The 18,797-nt window shown below is 44.5% G+C and overlaps 1 protein-coding gene and 1 pseudogene across 1 annotated transcript; one reads left to right on the plus strand and one right to left on the minus strand.

Moving 5' to 3' along the window:
- Positions 1-1,740: 1,740 nt before the first annotated feature.
- On the minus strand, positions 1,741-17,614 carry Rdh11 (retinol dehydrogenase 11). The gene is made up of 7 exons (NM_001012193.1): positions 17,466-17,614; positions 14,794-14,912; positions 14,287-14,442; positions 12,362-12,466; positions 11,130-11,339; positions 8,723-8,912; positions 1,741-2,433 (listed from the first exon to the last, which is right to left on the minus strand). Exons 1-7 carry the CDS (start codon positions 17,528-17,530, stop codon positions 2,328-2,330), a joined length of 951 nt encoding a protein of 316 aa, NP_001012193.1. The 5' UTR covers positions 17,531-17,614; the 3' UTR covers positions 1,741-2,327.
- Positions 17,615-17,733: 119 nt separating this feature from the next.
- Positions 17,734-18,508, plus strand: Adtrp-ps1 (androgen-dependent TFPI-regulating protein, pseudogene 1; annotated as a pseudogene).
- Positions 18,509-18,797: the final 289 nt, after the last annotated feature.

The following is an 18,797-nucleotide window of genomic DNA, read 5'->3' on the forward strand; positions in this document are numbered from 1 at the left end:
GGCCAGCCTGGTCTACAAAGCACTTTCAGGACAGCCAGGGCCACACAGAGAAACCCTACCTCAAAAGCAAAATATAAAATTAACAGGGCCAAGTGCTCTGCCTGTGGAGCCCAGAAGAGGGCGTCGGATCTTCTGGAGCTGGAGTTGAAGAAGAGCTGCCTGGCGTGCCCTGTAAGAGTTGTATGTGATCCTAAGAACTGTGAATCTCTTCAGCCTCAAGTCTTATATTTCTCTGTCGCTTAGTCGGGGCATGTAAGTAGGAAATGCTTTGATGGTTGGTCTGATGGTCACAACCCAACTTAATGGCATGTGTGCGTGTTGTAGGTGCGCTGTAATGATTCTGGGACACGTGCCCCCAATAGAATGGGAAACAGCTGCAGAACTAGAAGTGGTTTTTGTTTTTTTTTAAAACTACAATCGGACTTTCCTTTCTTACAGTTATAATCTGGAACTAAAAACATGGTAATTGAAAAGAACCTTTATTTTCATTAACAAGTGAATAAAAAATTAAGCTAAAAATATTAATTCAATTAATCACTGCAATTGTCAAGTTTTCCAATATCCCCATAAACTAATTTTAAGATACAGTTTATTGGTCAGAACAACCCCCTATAAATGATTAATTACAAATATTAGAAATTAAAGATATGGTCCTGTCAGTCCTATATATTCAAGCTTAAAATGTAGTTGTCAGCCCAAGGCAATGGCAAACTCCCACAGAAGAGCATCCTCCAAACGAGTGCCTGGAACACAAGGGCTTCCCGATACCTTTGCCTGTACTGCTTTTGACAAAAGCTCTCCAAATAAAGCAGAGTTTTAGTGAATTGACGCTATCTCCACTCTCTTTGGCAGTGCTGGGATCAAACCCAGGGCCTCACACATTCCAGGAGAGCATGTACCCAAATCTCAAAATTGATTTTTTTTTTTACAAAATTATTTATATAATGTATCTGTCCCGCATTCCTGCAGTGCCTGTGGAGGTAACTGAGGCTGTCATATCCTTTAGAGCATGTATAGCTGAGGTTACAGATGCTTGTGAGTTACCATGTGGGTCCTAGTAATTGAATCAGGGTCCTCTGGAACAGCAGCCAACAGTAAGCCACCCCATCGCTCCACACACACTCCTGACAAGGACATCTTGTTACGCTAATGTAAGAAAATGCTCTGAAAGATACTGAACTGACTATAATTACCAATCCTTAGGATAACATTTCTCAATAGAGACTTGGTTTCCCTTGTGTGCTTTGGACGTTTTCTTGCCACCGACTGGTGATTAAGATGGTGTGGCTTTGTAAAGCTGTCTATCACTGCCTTTCAGTCATGGTTTTAGATCCTTAGCTGACCCCTTCATTGCCATGTGTCCCCTCCCAGGGTGTTTCTTCTTTTATACTTCCTCCCCTCTGCATCTGTGCCTCAGTGATGGATTACCACACAGACAGTGTCTCCTTCAGTTTGCAACCTTACTCAAAGGCTCCACCATGGTCCTCCTCTCTCATCATTTGTCTACACTACAGTCTGATTAAGGACTTTCCTTTTGGGGCCACTGTGAGTTTTCTGGAAACCGAACTGCATGAATACACAAGATACACAAAATCAACACAATGACACGAGAAGGCCTTTCTTTTTCTAGTTTCCTAAGAGAAACTAAGGCACAAAAAGGAGACCTCCATGGGTCTGGAGCCAGTAACTCTCATTGTTCCTATCATTACCTCCTTACTAGGCTGAGAAACAGTAGGAAGATGACAGTTTGGCTTTATTTTTATTTCTGTTCTTCAAATTTCACAAACTTCTTAGAGAAGGAAGCTCTTCTGTGGTCTGGGTATAGAAAAGTGTTTTGGTATCAAAAGCTTCAAACTGCCAGATTTAGTGAAAACTTTTGTTAAGTATCCAGATGTTGGGACCACAAAGACCTGCTCTTGGGCCAGGTCACTGGACTCCTGAGGTTCACCTGAGGTTCCAATGGAGCACAAGGAAAGGATGGTTGGCTGGGAAGAGCTCCATCTAATCCACGTTGCCACACACCAGCCTTTATATCGCTTTCTGCTCCTGGTTAGGAGTAGCTTCCAAAGGAAAATGGGATCTGTGTGGGTCATAGGAAGGTCCTCTGTCTCAGTCCATGATACTACTAGAAACGCTGGCAGGAGCAGGAACAGAATAAGTCAGGACAAACTGAAAGGGTTTAGAGGAACCTGGCAGTATACTGGGATTTAACTGGATGCCAAGCAGGCGAGGCTTGAAGTTCTGCCTTCTTCATCTTCAAGGTTTTGGCCACTTTGAAGGACAATCATCAGCTCTTCCAATCTTCTTTTGAGCCAAACCGCCACTACTTACCAATCCATAGGGAGGCCCAGCAGGTCACAGCTGACATCCCATAGCCGTCTGGCTATTGTCTCATTGCCAGCTTGGCTAGAGACCCATGCCAACTGGCAGTCACTGGAAGGAAAGCAAAGAAACTTGAAACACAGGGTCAAGAATGGAATTTTCTCTTTGCCTAATATAAAGAAGCTAAGAAAGCAGTCTAGAGCTCACAAGTCCCCCAGGTACTTTACAGGGTCAACGCTATCCTATTTCTTCACTCATTGATCCTTTTCTTTGTTTGTATCTCTCTATGTAGTCAAGGCTGGCTTGGAACACTTGCTCTGTTGGCCCAGCCTGGCTTCAACCTCATGATCCTTTTGTTTCAACTCCCTCCCCTCAAATGCTGGGGTTATAGGCACCACAGCCAGACTATTCTCCAGTCTTTTCCTCAAGAAAATACTTCTATCTTCTCACTCTACTATCTCTGATCAGAATGCTCTGCCATTATATAATGTGGTCTATGTATATGCTTAACTATATCAGTGCCTCCCAGACACCTGGCCAGATCCATTTTCGTCAAATAAGATCAACGGTCTACCCTTCAAGGCCTTGGACAGTGTCCTCAGGCTAAGGTCCTGCTGTTCACATTGGCTCCAGAGGATATTGCCGTGGTGGAACTTTTTCATAATGAATGAAGATGACAAGGGACCAATCACTGTGAGAGTAGGCAGGACTTCCAGAGAGGGAAAGCAGGGAAAGGAATGGCCCTTTAGGATGGTGGGAACAAGGGAAGCAGACAGAATATAGGAAGCTGGAGGCTGTTGGTCTGAGTGGCTACTTGACCACCAGGATCCACCACTTGAGGATTTATAACATAGATTAGTTTACAAGATTAGGATGCTAGGTTCGGTGCCCAGCCATTCGATTAGCTGTTGATTCTAAACTAAGATTGTGTGGTGTTCTCCTTCATGCGGTGACTCAGCTGGGTTCCAGAGAAAAGTATGGCATTGGTGTGCAAAAGTGCACCCCGGCCAGTCATGAGAATTTGGAAGCATGGGGCATGTGTGGCAATAGCCAGCCATGGGAACTCAAGTCAGCTAGGAGGAGAGAGCGATTTCAGAGCTCTGAGTCAGAGTCTGCCAGGCTGAGAACAGGCTAGCCTGTCTGCTGGTGCCTAGCGATAGCATGGGATTTTTTAAAATATATTTCACACTACACACTGTTACATGAGTGAAGAAGCTTGGGGAGACAGCTCAGTGGTTGAATACTGACTTCCTGGCTCACATGACGCCCTGGCACATGGGGACACTGTGAGAGAAGGCAAGGAAGAGCAAAAAGCTTAAAAGTGAGAATGAGGGGAAACCACTTTTATAATCCCATACCCACTCGTAATAATGGCAATAGTGTTCCATGGGCTTTCCATTCTCAACACCGTTGTGTTGGGGACACATTCAAGCCACAGAAAGGTATTCTTATATGCCTTCTCTACATTGCCATAACTCTGCAGGACAGGCATCCAAACTCTGTGCCACCTAGAAAATTCTTTCAAGGACAGTTCTTTTATTCATTTTATATTCTCTGCATCTAGTAACATTTTGTGTATGCATGTGTGTGTATACATCAGTCATGTATACATTCTTGTTCACGTGTGTACATGTGCATATGTGCATTCATGTATAAGGAAGGCAGAGGTTGACGTCATGTGTCTTCCTCAATTACTTTCTACTTTATTTTTAGGACAGGGTCTCTCACTGAACCAGAGGTCACCAATTCAGCTAGACTGGCTGACCAGCAAGCCTCAAAGATCTTCCTGTCTCTGCCTCCCCAGTACTGGGATTACAAGTGTGTACCACTGCACTTTTCTGTGGATGCTAGAGAGTGAACTGCAGTCCAAATATCAGATGTGATAACTATGTGAGAATCATTTCATCCCATGATCTTGCAAGAAATGCTGGTGGGAATGTGAGCAAAGTAACTCTGGACAAACCCAGAGTGCTCGCCACCTCGAGTACATACTTATCTGGGATTTTCCTTATCCTGTGTCCCTGTGCTCCAGGGCAGTGGCTCTCATACAGTGGTGTCCCTCACCAGGAGACGTGGCAACGTCTCACTACAGTTGTGGCTGTCACAGTGGACGGAGGTATACCAGTATTAGTAGGGAGAAGGTAGGACTGCCAAAGATCTTCCTGTGCACACGGCAGCCTCCCACAAGAAAGGTCTCCTCTGAGGACTGTTGACCTCCCAACAATACCAACTTTGCCTTCATTCCTATAGTTACAGGAGGCTCAAAAGCTTTAGCAAGTGAGACTTCCTGCCCTGCATAAATAAAATCAGAAATCCTCTCAGCACTCATGGCTGGCCACAGGTGAGGGAGGTATTTGGGTTGCTCTGCAGGACCTAGCCACTCCTCTCTGAACTACATTAAAAAACTAACGTCAATGGACCTTAGCCCTCAGTGTAATAAAATGGTGAGAAGGAAGGAAAGCACCGCAGTATGTCCTTGTGGCCTCGTCAGGCAATAGATCCCTGGATACGACACCAACAAAAATGATAAACTGGACTTCATCAACATTAAAATTGGATACTTGAGTTAGGGATGGAGCTCAGTGGTGGAAGCTCTGGGTTCAGTCCCAGCAGCACACGCACGCACATGCACTCATGCACATGCATGCACTCCATAAACATATTTGAGCTTTAAAGGAAACCATTAGTAAAAGGTGAAATGATAATTCACAGAATATGAACATTTATTTGAAAATCATATATCTGGACTGATATCTAGACTATAAAGAACACTGAACAATAAAAAAGACAAAACCTAATTTTAAAATTGGCAGAAGAGTTGAAAAGACAATTCTCCAATAAAGATGCACAAATGAAAAAAAGCACACAAAACGCTCAACAACATTAGCAGGAAAATGAAAAGGACAAGCTGCTATTTCATATATACCAGGATAGCTAAAACTAGAAGGTGCGAAAGGTGTTGTCTGTGACTGTGGAGAAACCAATGCCTTCCTTCATACACTGCTAATGGGAATGAAAATGGTTCATACAGCCATTTGGAAAAGCCTGGTAGTTCCTCTCCAGTTAAACACAAAGCTGCCCCATGGCTCCGAAACCCCTCCAAGGATCATTAAGGGATGCCCATACAAGAATCCCTATGCAAGTCAAGTGTGACAGTGTATGTCTCTAATCCAAGTAGTCAAGAGGCAGAGGCAGGAAGATCATAACTTCAAGGCCTGCCTGGGTTACTTTGTAAATTCAAGGCCAGCTGAGATACAGCGTGAAAACATCTCAAAAACAAACACACATGAAAAAACAAAAACACCACAACTAGACATTAGAGCTCACACCTATCATCCCAGCACTTGGGAGGCTGAGACAAGATACCTGCCCCAGATGCCAGGCCAGCTTTGTTTGAAAAACCAAAATGAAAGCAAAACAATAATAAAATAAAAATTATATGAATGTTTATAATGTATATAATGTTTATAATTTAAGTAGCCAGAAAGTAGAATATCATGTTCATTTATGCATGGTATATAATGTTATGAACATACAATGAAATATTGTTTGTAATTAAATAGTGAAATATGCTTTCACATGGATGAAACTTGAAAATATTAAGGTAAGTGAAAGAAACCACAAGAGGTTCTAGCTATGATTCCACTTATATGAATGTTGAGATGAGGCAAATCCTTAGAGACAGAAAGTAGATTAGTAGGAAGAGGCAGAGGGAACAGCCACTAAAATAGGAAAGGCCTCTCTCAGGACAGGCTTCGACACTCATCTCTAGATACCGATCTACATGACTGCCACTAGACCTTCAAAATGAAGTGAAAATTAATATTCACAGCATGAGAAAGGTTCCTTCAGAGTCACACATCTGAGCATATGGGAATTAGAAGCAAGAGGATTAGAAGTTCAAGGCGAGCCTCAGCTAGAAACTGAGCTTGAAACCAGCATGAGACCCTGTCTCAAAAAAAAAAAAAAAAAAAAAAAAAAGAAAGAAAAGAAAAGATGAGGCCAATGTGGTGGTGCACACCTTTAATCCTAGCACCCCGGGAGGCAGAAGCAGGTGGATCTCTGTTTGAGGTCAACTTGCTATACAGAGCAAGTTCTAGGACAGCAAAGGCCTAGTGAGACCTTGACTCAAAAAAATAAAAAATAAATAAATAAATAAAATATAACCATTCCAACACAGTTATGTATCGAGTGTACACTGCTTTTATACTTTATATAGTTCTTGAGGGTCAGATCTTTATTTCCATCTATCTGCTATACAATGCTACTTGTATGCATGCAGACATCACATACTAGACACATATAGTCTCAGGGAGACAGCTGTCACTTCAACTGAGTATCCATTTAACGTTAGTTGGGGGTGGGGACAGCAAACTTACTCTCCCAATCAACCCTTTGAAGAGTGGATGGGAAACAATGGAACTAAGATTCAAGACAGTTGGTGTCCCACACTCTCAAAACAGTTCCCATTGAGGTAGGCCAGCCCTCTGATTGGCCACTGACATTCCCAGTCTGTGTTAATCTTGTAGTACACTACACTTCCTTGTTAGCCAGACTCCATGTTCACTGCTTTGGAATTCAAGTCCGTAAGTTGCATGTATTCTTTCCCCATTCTGCATCTCCTTTCACGTTCTCATCAACCTCCTGGTCCTCAGACGTGAAACTGGGTTACCAGATCCTCTTTCAGCCACACACTCAACTAGGCATCAGCTAAAAAGTCAGGCAGGCCTCTCTCAAGAAGCTGCCTTTTCATCCCAGCTGCCATTGCTTGAAACCAGGAACTCTGTATCTTACCGGGTTACTTATTCAATCATTTAAATAAAATAAAAAAGCTTCTTTCTTTTTTCTCCTGAAGCAGAGATCAGAGTCTATCTTTCTGCTGCTCCCCCACCAGTCTGGTGTTATTCATCTGTTTATCCATCTTTCCAATCTAATGCTACCCACAGTTTCTTCTCTGAAATATCCTGAAGGTGGAGGTAAAACGCTGTAAGTTTGAATTTATGTGACACATAATTTCCTTTATAAAATACGGAGACAGGCTTGGGGATAGGGATGGGACAGGTTTGGCCATGGGTCACTGGCAGCTTAGCTGAAACGTAGGTGAATGTGGGGTTAATATGCTATTTATTCTACAATAAAAATCGAGGCAGCAGCAGGCAGATGGTGAGTTTGGGATCAGTTTGGGCTATGCAGTGACACCATGTTTCAAAAATAAATATGTCAATAGATAGTAGCAGGACTGGGCATTAGCTTAGTAGGCGACGTGTGCTTCGCAAGTATGAGGACCCATGCTAAAAAGGAATGCAGTTGTGGTGGCACAAGCTTGCAATCCCAGGAGAGAGACTGAAAAGGTGGGCTCCTGAGGCTCACTGGCCAGTTACTCTAGCTTTCTTGGGACAGCTCAAGCCAAGAAGAAATCTTGTCATTCTCTGTGTCCTACCCCTTTCAAAAGGTGGAAGGTGCCTGAAGTTATCCTCTGGCTTCCCCATGTACAGACACACATGCAAGCCTTCGCATATACAAAAATGTGTACAATACACTCAAAAAACCCCACAAAACTTAGGCAGGTTTCAAGCAGGGAAGTGATAGAACCCTTGCCTGAGCATTGCAAGAGGCCCCAGGTCCATCCCAGCACTGAGAAAATAATAAAATAAAATACAAGGGACTCTATTGGTTCTATTTCAATTATGAAGATAACAGAGAAATACAGATTTAAAACAAAATAGAGGGCCTGGAGAGATGGCTCATTGACTGCTCTTCCAGAGGACCTGAGTTCAATTCCCAGCAACCACATGGTGGCTCACAACCATCTTTAATGGGATCTGATGCCCTCTTCTGGTGTGTCTGAAGAGACTAACAGTGTACTTTCATACATAAAATAAATTAATAATTCTTTAAAAAAAGAAAGGAGTTGGGGTACAAAAAGGGAAGAAAACAGGATTGACATGAGAGAGAGAACAAAAGCAGAAAAAACATAATTATTAACATAAAAGATGGTATAAAAATAAAATCAAAGCTAGCAGTACTAAAAGTGTGAACAGGCAAAATTCTTTCATTAAAAGACAAAAGCTATTTTAGGAAATATACCTTAAAACTTTAATTTATTGTTATTACTTTATATGTATGAGTATTTATGTATGTCTATGAACCATGTACACCCCTGGTACTCATGGTGGTCAGGAGGGAAGGTCAGATTCCCTGGAACTGGAGTTACAGACAGTTGTAACTAAGTGCTGAGAACAGAACCCAGGTCCTCTGGAAGAGCAGCCTGTGGTAACCCAGCCATCTCTCCAACTCTGGGAAATACACATTTTATAAAAAGCATATACTATACCAGACAAACCCCAAGTTATTCCCCTTACACAATAACAACTCATTTCAAAGACAGATACATTCATACCTGAAATGACTTCCACTTAGGCCCTCGATACCTTCTGTCACGGCACAGTACAGGCTTGTCTGGGCTCCCTGTTGAGGGGTCTTGATGAAAAAGAAGAAAAGCTGCCAAAGCCATTTCAAAGCAGTCGAGTGCCGAATCAGTTCAGAGTGGACTGTGCCGGGATGGACAGAATATGTTGTCACTCTAGAGCCTGGGGCAGAGAGGGGATAGGTCAAGAAGAAGGAAGGCAAGATCTGATTTTATCAACTAGACAAAGAGAGCATAGCATGTGAGGACACTTATGACCCCCACAGACGATCTCTGCACTCCTGGTACATCACTGTGATTTATACATGCTGCACAGATTCCAGAACTAGGCTCCTAAGAGGCAGGCTTGTCACTGCACTAGGGCAGGAGAACCAGGTCCCAGCCTCTTGGCAGTCCTTTCCATTGCTGGCCATCCTCATCCCTCCCTCTTAGGCTTCTTTCACCTGGCTTCCTACAATGTTCTTACATCTCTAGGTGCTGTGACTCGGTTCCCAATGTTTCCCAGTCATCACTTTACCCAAATACCAAGCCTCAGAATTCTCATGGCTCATTAAACTCCCACCATACAAGTTTGTTTGTTGGTTGGTTTGTTTGTTTGAGATAGGGTTTCTCTGTGTAGCCTTGGTTGACTGGAACAGGCTGGCCTAGAACTCATACAGATCTGATTGCCTCTGCTTCCCAAGTGCTGGGATTAATGTGTGTATTACCACTACCTGGCTGATACTTTCTAAAAAGATTTATTTCTAGTTTATCTATGTGTATATGTGGGTCTCTGTGTCTGTTGCCATGTGTGGGGTGCATGGGGTACATGCAGAGGCCAGAAGATCCCCTGGAGCTGGAGTTACAGGCAACTGTTCCTTTGAAGAGCAGTAAATTTGTACACATTACATGGAAAGACCACAGAGATCTTACTAGAATGGTAGATCCGTCTATGATGAATACACAGAAGCAAATGCTAGGAAAGTGGCTGGCAGCTGCTGACAGAGGTAATCTGAAGGATGGGAATTAGTAGAGGCTTTCTGTCTCAAGTTCTGTGCACTTCTAGACTATTTGAATGTCAAAAAGTGAATGAGACTTACATACACCTAGAGTGACTTCATGTGCCGGTTTTACAAACACTTGTTAACCTCTCTCTCCTTCAGAGCTGAAAGCAAATCAAGGAAGTGCCAGAACCTGCCCTGTCCTGTACTTCATCCGCAGACCCTAAGAAAGACATGGATGCATGTCTGTGGGATGCATGCTCGACCTTCCTGACATCAGGGCTCCTGTATTATATACTCCACTATTTTCCACTTAATGAACCTAACTACCAGCATTCCCCACTGCTCCTTCCTAACTCTCACAATGGTCGAATCTCTCTTCCTCTGCATCCTCTTAGCTTGCTCATCAGCCCTTTGGTAGTTCTCTGTCCTGAACTGATGAGGGATACCTTGCCTTAGCGTAGACTGAACACTGGGTCTGAGCTGACTACTGGCTTCCTTCTTCTCATCTCGAAACTTTGCACCCATCCATGTGATTTGATCACCCTGTTTCAACAGTGGGGGGCTCAAGCTCCTGACTCCTTGATCTTCAATTCTGTCTGGCTCAGCTCCTAAGCACTGCCTGTCCTAGATTCCCTTTCTCTTTATTTGAAATCCACAGCAGAAAATGCTAACAACTCTGTTTACCCATAACTAGAGATTCCCTTTCTCAAGCATATTTTTCCCATGAATTTGACCTTTTCTTTTAAAAAATATTTGTTTTATAGTTATGACTATGTTGCCTGCAGGTCTGCATGTATACTATGTGTGTGTCTGATACCAAGGAGGCCAGAAGAAGGTACAGGATCTCCTGGAACTAGAATTGTGGAAGGATGAGCCCACCATGTGGAAGCTGAGAACTGAACCTGAGTAAAAGCAACAAGTGCTCTCACCTGCCAAGCCACTCTCCAGCCCCTTGGTTTGACCTTTTGCTACTAGAGAGATGCCCCTCCCCCTGTCCACCAGTGCCAGTGCATGTTTGATACTACTGTCTGCTATTGTGACCACTTCACTGGTCACAAGGAGTGAAAAACCCTGACTTGCTTGTGAGGACTCAGTGGGTTGATCACAAGCTATGAAGCAGTTCTCACCTTACCTAGGAGGGACTAAATCTTGGAAATCTCAGTCACTTGCTACAGTAAGCAGTGAGGCCAAGTCTACAGATTCAAAGTCAGAATTCCCCTGTTCTTAGCCAGCCACCTCCAATATTCAGAGAGGGCTACTTACTAATAGCATACCCAGTTATACTCATGGAAGCAGATCCTGTCTAGGTAACGGGCTCAGGAAAACACTTCCCACCCTGTGGCTTTTCGCCATTCCCACTGCCTCCTGTCTCTCACACTGCTCACTTCCACACTCACCTTTCAGCCTCCTGGCCAGTTCCTTAGTGAAGAGAATGTTGGCTAGTTTGCTGTGGCAGTAAGCCAGGCCTCCACTGTAGAACTTCTCGCCATGCAGGTTATGGAAATGGATCCTTCCCAGATGGTGTGCCAGAGAAGACACATTGACTACCCTTGATGGGCCTGACTCCTTTAGCTTTTCTAGCAGCAAATGGGTCAAGAGGAAGTGACCTGTTGAGAGAAAGTAGGATTATCAGAGCTGTTCAGCACCCGTGTGGGGATAAGAAGCATTGTGATAAGCAGAGATCAGCTCTGGGAGGAAGGGAAGGAGGGAGGGGACCGCCACAGCAGCTGGTATAGGTGAGGTGGTACTTCAGAAGGAGGCCCACCACTGCAACTTCTCTTCATGAATTAGAGAACAGGTTCAGAGGGGATTTTAGGAAGTAGAAGCAGCCAAAGATATGAAACACCCTTATACAGGCATGTTCGTGCTAAGGATATGTATGGATCCTGTTTTAATTCAACAGAGGTTACCATCACTGTTTGAGAGCAAACAGTGGCACACACGTGTAATCATAGCACTCAGGAGGCTGAGACAAGAAGATCACGAGTTGGAGGTAGTCTAAGAAAGACCTTGACCCACAAAGGAACATGGAGAGCGTGTGGCTTCTACCTGCTGCTAGCTATAAAGATTGCTTGTTAAGAATAGCAACATAATCCTCTAACCAGCTAATCAAGCTGTTCAAATATATCCCAACATAAGCCAAACCTGAATTACATGTTTAAAAAGTAGGGAGAAAAGTTGGAGAGACAGCTCAAAAGTTAAAGTGCTTGTTATTCTTCCAGAGGACCCAAGTTTGTTTTCTGGTAACCGATGTGGAAGCACACAACTGCCCATAACTCCAGCTCCAAAAGAGCTGATGCTTTCTTTCAGCTTCTGTAGATACATACATGCATGTAGCATACAGACATACATACATGCAAATAAAAATAAATCTTTATACATGCATACAGATATAAGTGTACGTGTGTGTGTGTGTGTGTGTGTGTGTGTGTGTGTGTGTGTGTGCAGAACCTGAAGCAAGCCTCAGGATTAGCTCTCATCTTTCAGGAAGTTCTCAACTATTTATCATGCCTGCATGGTTGATTATATCCCTGAGCCCCAATGATGCCCAAAGAAGGCTCAACCTGACTCCTGAGTTTTCTGAGGTTTCAGTTCCCCCTGGCTTTGGACTGGAGACAAGACTTCTCACCCAGGTGGTTGACTCCAAAGTGCATCTCAAAGCCATCTGCAGTCTTAGAGTAGGGGCACATCATCACTCCTGCATTGTTGATTAGAATGTGCAGGTACTTTTCCTCTGTAGGAAGAGAAAACAGCCATGGGCATCCACATCTCAGACATCCTCCTCACAACCTAGGCCTAGGCCTCCAAGTGGGGGTGAAAGCAGGAGTGCAAGACTTCACTCTTTGCCCTTTTTCCCTCCAGTGACCTTGTACTGGTTTTTTGCTGTAAGACTGGGGCTAATCCACACAATTTTATAGGGCAACATTCCATTTTCCATCACAGGCTATCATGTGCAGGTTTTCCAAAAGCTCCACTCATTGCTTTGGGGAAGTGTTCCATCTACCTCTCCACACAGAAAGACTTTCCAAGCTGAATGGAAAGACCTAGAAGCTAGCAGGGGTGAAGGGGGTGGGGCTGGGGTGCTCCGTGAGCACCCATGCTTGTGAGACTCAGGCCCTCAAAGAAATCTACCACCTCTCTCCCATGGTTCATTTCCTTGTGTGATTTGTAATTTATGACTGTAAACTCTTAGGGGGAAGTTGTTTTCCTCAAGAGGTCTAGATGCTTAGGTGATGGGGCGAGGCATACCTACTTTTGGTGAGATACCACGCAGGTTTCTAAAAGCTGTTATTGCATCTGTTTACTTGAGAGAGACAGAGAAAATGCATGACGCGGAGTATGTGCAGGACAACTTGTGTGAGTTAGCTCTCTCCTTCTGCCATGAGGGTCCTAAAGATGGAACTCTGGGTGCTTGGCAGCACCTGCTGAGCCATCGTGCCAGCCCCACAAGATTCTTTTTTTTTTTTTTTTTTTTCCGGAGCTGGGGACCGAACCCAGGGCCTTGCACTTGCTAGGCAAGCGCTCTACCACTGAGCTAAATCCCCAAGCCCCCACAAGATTCTTATATTAAGATCCTACATCACTTAGAATGATTTCATGATACCAGCCTGGGTATAATTCTTGCACATCACCACCCTTTCTTTCTCTATCCAGATCGCAAGTGTATGGTTTGAATGAGATGTCACCCATGGATCTCAGACATTTGAATACTTGGTTCCCAGTTGGTGGCTGTTTGTTACCCTGCTGGTGGAAGCGTGTCTCTGGGATCAGGTTTTGAGGTTTCAAAGGACTCGTGCCATTCCCAGTATGCTCTCTGTATCTTGCTTGCTGTTGTAGATGTGAGCTCCCAGCTGCTCCTGCCGCCATCCCTTAGCCTACCATCATGGACCCTACCTTTCCAGAACTGTATTATCACAGAAAAGGACAAGTAAGTAATAGACCCAGAGCTGGTAAGCTGCTGTACTGTGTCCAAGGTGGTCAGGGCTTTGTTCTTCTTAGCTCGTAAACCATGGACTAAATCTCAACCTTCTACATAGCTCCAGCATTCAAGAGCCTAGGGCCTCATCATCTTCCTATCCCAGCATGGATGATTGTGATATATCCTGCTAAACCCCTCTTGAGTTCTGATGCTCCTGCTACAGTTTTGACTTTAGCTCTTGCTCACTGCTGCAATTTTGGGGCTGGAGGAACTCTTTGGGAAGGACTTGGAAGTGTAGCCTCGTTGGAGAAGGTATGTTACTTGGGGTGGGCTTCCCAATTAGCTATTTCTGCCTTGTGGTTGCAGATCCAGACGGGATGTCTCAGGTACTTCTCCATAGTCAAGCCTGCCTACCTGCTGCCATGCTCCTTACTCCATGACAGCCATGGACTCTAGTCTTCTGGAACTAGGAACCCCAAATTAAACACTTTCTTTTGTAAGTTAACTTGGACACGGTGTCTCACCATGGCAATAGTAAAGGAACTAACACAGGCTCTCTTTTCATTTCTGTACCCTGAAGATGTCCCTTTGACCTAAATCATGTCCCAGCGATCATAATATCGGCCACCACTTACCAGCTAAGAAGCCTTCGGCAAAGGCTCGAATAGACTTGGTGTCAGCTAGGTCCAGTTTCCGTACGAGGACCTGGCTATTCCCTGTGGTGGCTTGGATCTCACTAGCCACCAGTTCCCCCTTCTGCATATCCCGGCAAGCCAAATACACACGGGCTCCTGTAAACCAACGGAAGGGAAACCAGTCAGCTCTGATTTTATGTGGTTTGAAAGGCTGAGCACAGACGCTGAGTGTTCCTGACATTTTACACAACAGGAGTTTTATCCCTTACTTCACAACCATGCTATCTGAAGCAGATTAGCAAAGAAAAACCAAAACTGATGTTTGCTATTGTTAAAAGTTTTTTTTGTTAAGTGCCTATTATATGTAGAGCAACATACTAGAATTCAGACTGTCACAGGAAAGAAGGTACCTGGAGTATTCTTACATTCCAAGTCTGGGAAGAACCATGACTATCACTGTGAGGGGTGAAACGTCAGCAGAGGTGAGTTGGGAACATGTGCACTTGCCTCTTCGGGCCAGGTCTTTGGCTGTCTCTTTCCCAATGCCTGTGTTAGCACCGGTGACTATGGCTACCTTCCCGGAAAGCTGGACGTTAGATGTGCACACCCCACAGGACAGCATTTTCCTAGGGACACAGGAAAACATATCAGTCCTTCATCATATGTTCCTGCTGAGAACTCCTGAAACTCCATCCGCCTTCCGATTCCAGGGCTGGGTTTGCTTGTATTTCTTCCAATGTTATTCTTTTATAATCTTAAGTAACAAAATGTCAAGGCCAGCAGGATGCCTTAGCAGTCAGGCACTTGCCTCTACACACCTGTTGACATCAGGACCTACATGATGGAAAATGAGAATTGATGCCTCAAAGTTAGCCTCTGACCTCCACTGTACACCATAGTACACACATGCACCCCCACCCCAACATATAATAACTTGTATACAGTAAACAGATGTTAAAAGTAAGAAATGAAGAAAAAAGACAGCTTTCTGCTCTTAGGACAGGTATATACCACTCAGGGTATACATGAGTTCAAGGTCAGCCCGGGTTACAAATCAACCATCTCAAAAAGGAAAACAAAAACTTTATGTTCTTGTTTAAGGACAAAAAGTGATAGCATTTTAAAGACAAAAGTGAGATCTGGCTGGGTATAGATGGCCCATGCCTTTAATCCTAGCACACAGGAAGCAGTGGTAGGCAGATTTCCAAGTTCAAGGCCAGCCTGGTCTACACAGTGAATTTCAGGACAGCCAGGGTGATATAGAGAGATGCTTTCTCAAAAAAACTGAAACAAAGTTATGTCTGCTCCCCAAAGCACAAAATCTAGAGGAGTGTTTGATTGGTCAGGCACCTGACTTCAGTTTAGAATTTCCAATCAGGCAATTTTGGCTTAGGAAATCATAAGACTCAACCAAATAGAAGAAAAGTGGTCTTTATATGCCAATCTGTGGCAAGCTGCATTTTATAATCTTAAGAATGGCTAATCCAATTCAAAGGATAGAAATCATAAGCTTATGAATCTAGGTCAAAAATAAGAAAAAGATAACACATTAGCACATTTTTTTAAAAATTCATTTAAGAATGAGGCAAGGGTTAGGAATGTAACGGGGTAAACATATATAGTTTACCCCAGTGCCAAGCCCTGAGTCTGACAGAATATCAACAGAGCAGAGCTCCAGCAGAAAGAGTCAGGATCTGCATCTTGTTTGTCTAACTGGAGTCCTTGCTCCTGTTCTGCATGCTCTGTGAGCCTTCCCAAAAGGATAAGGCACAAACACAACCCTCAGATTTCCCTCTTCTTGTCCCCTCAGTTTTAGGACTAAAAGACATGTTGACTAAGAGGTGTGTTTTTAAGGAGCATTTCAACCTACTTTACTCAACTTGGTAACTGCAAGCAGCCACCACTTAAGGCAAACTAATTTGTGGTGCCCAAAGGAACCTCTCTCCTTAGGGATCAAGGCCCGCTGGCCCTGTCTCTCACAGCCCTTCAGACTGAGCTTCAACACTGACAAATCCTGGGACCAGTAATTGCCCCTTCCTCTGCAACCAGCAGAAACAAGGCAATCCACTTTGAAAGCGCAACTCTGGCCCCACTCTCACAACTAGCCCCAACGGGGATGTAGAGTCCTTCCAGTGCTCTCTTCTAAGACACATTTCACTGGCTGTAGCTCCGGCTCAAGGTTTTGCTCAGATTCTATATGGATATGAAGATCTTGTGGTAGAAAGAAACCCATGTTTTCACCTGAGTACAAGGCCCATGTGTGCCTACATGTGGGAGCAGTAAGTGTTCAGAGAGGAGGAAAAATACAAATGGAAGTAGGCCACTAGAAAGAGAGGGAAAGGCAAAAAGCCGGACTTGGGGGGAAAAAGTTGGTTATGGTAAGAAATGACAGAAGGATGGCACAGCCTCAGGTCCAAAGAACTATGGCCAAGCGCCTAGAAAGAAGGGGGCGTTTATTACTGGTCCACCCGTCACTCCTGGTGATTTACTCAGAACCAATCAGTGGACTGCTCCTTGTTGTAGCCTGCCGCTAATTCTCAGATGACTGAACCGCCACGTTTGGGCTGACCTGACACCTAATCAAGAGACCATTCCGCCTTCTTTGACCACTTGCTTCCTCTCCTGGTCCCTAGAAGTCTAATTCAGCCAAACAAGCACACACCCTACTCAGAAGGAAAAAGAATCTTCCCCTTCAATTGTCTCTAACACCTGCACGGTGGAGTGAACGCAAGAGAGCAATGCCCCAGATAACACTGGCTTCAGGTTCATAGAGCAAAAAGTGCAAACCCCCTGTAGTACCTCAAGGGCTGGAGGCAAGTAGCTAGACAAAGGCTGGTTCAAAGCGTGGGAGTGGAGAAAACACTGTTAGAATCTGAAGCCCGCCATGCTCACCGGCTTCCAGGAGTCAGAAAGTAGATGGTGCTGGAGGAAATAGGGTAGGCCAGAAAGAGCAAACAGAATGATGGCGGCCCAGACCGCTTTTTACGACCACCTGGGGTCTGGCGTCTGGCTGTGCCCACGTCCAGGGCACCAGGGTCTTGCCTGCAGTTCAGTAAACTCCAGATCTTAGCTATCTTAGTGGACTCTTCAGTCATTTCTTAGTCTTTCTTTACGGGGGTTGTGGGGTGGGGAGAGCTTCTCTAAAAGACCTGGCAAGAAAAGGCAACATTCGCACAGACCTGATTTTCGGCGTGACCAAGAACAGGATGAAGGGAAGAGAGAGCAGGAGCGGAAACCAAAACATCTCAGCACCACCGAAGCGCAGTGAAAGTTGATGCTCCAAAGAGGACAGCCGGACTATGGCTTTTAATTCCTAGACACACCCCGGTTCAACTGCAACTGCCAGGGAGCAAAGCCCTCTGGGAAATGTAGTTCTGGATTTGGCGGCCGCCAGGCGGCGAGACATTCAGAGTGATGCTTCTAAGCACTGTGTAAAATCCAGCCTGAACTGAGTGCCGCTGTGACTCCCAGGATCAGAGTGAAAGCAGACCCGGTACATCGTCACTCCAATCCACGGAAACCATAACGAAAACAACCATTTGCGTGTACCACTTCCTTGTTTTGAACTGGTGCGTTTTCCTCAATTATTACATCCCACCTATTGGAAAGGATGATGAGAAGCTAACGGAATTTCATGACGGTGGACGACCCAAGTACTTGACGCTCCTTAATCTGCTCTTGCAGGCCATTTGGGGTCGCCTGCCTGGATGATATGCACAAAGAGTCATCAAGTTTACCACACCCTTCAGAGATCTGCTTTTTACCACACTGGCTTTTCCTATATCCACATTTGTATTCTTGATATTCTGGACCCTCTTTGACTATGACCAGAGCCTTGTTTACCCCAAGGGCTTGGATGATTTCTTTCCAGCATGGGTTAATCACACAATGCATACCTCCATATTTCCCTTTTCACTGGTTGAAACTATTCTCAGACCACACCACTATCCATCGAAGAAGCTAGGACTAACCTTCCTGGGTGCTTAAAATTTTGCCTACTGTGGCCTTACATTCAGACTGGGAACTGGGTGCACCCGGTGTTTGCCTCCCTCAGCCCAGTGGGTATTAGTCTCCTCTTCTCAGCCAGTTATGTCCTGAGTGCCAGCATCTTCAGCTTTTTGGAGAGAATCACTGGAAATGGGGTGCCACAGTGAAGCCACGGATGAAGAATTGACTACATACTATTTTCCAAGCATCATGGAAAAAGAAACTTAAGAACTGATCATCTTTCTATTATTCTCATTATTTCTTTTTGGATCAGGGGTGGAATTGCTTGGGGAGATAGAAAGGACTGAGACTGTTGCATAGTTTTAATAAAGAGCACAAAGTGGGGTAGGGAGTAAAGTTCAATAACACAACACTGGAGCAATAGTCTTCAATGGTCCAGGGCTAGGCCTTGTGGGATCATTGAGTCAGCCCTTCTACCACCCTCTGGCCACTAATTGCTTCTTTGGAAGTCTCACGAGTTTGCTATCTCCTAGGGCCCAAGTCCAGTGTTTGGTTCAACTTTC

The sequence above is a fragment of the Rattus norvegicus genome, chromosome 6, assembly GCF_021556685.1.
Source record: "Rattus norvegicus strain SHRSP/BbbUtx chromosome 6, alternate assembly SHRSP_T2T, whole genome shotgun sequence".
Taxonomy (NCBI): domain Eukaryota; kingdom Metazoa; phylum Chordata; class Mammalia; order Rodentia; family Muridae; genus Rattus; species Rattus norvegicus.

Excerpts from the sequence above, each read along its gene's own strand:
- Rdh11 (NM_001012193.1), bottom strand. The coding sequence starts at position 17,530 with ATGTTTTGGTTTCCGCTCCTGCTCTCTCTTCCCTTCATCCTGTTCTTG. Across the intron at positions 11,340-12,361 it reads CTTTGGAGTCAACCACCTGG|GTCACTTCCTCTTGACCCAT; the intron begins GTGAGAAGTCTT and ends TTCTCTCAACAG. Across the intron at positions 8,913-11,129 it reads ACTGGCCAGGAGGCTGAAAG|GCTCTAGAGTGACAACATAT; the intron begins GTGAGTGTGGAA and ends TCTCTGCCCCAG.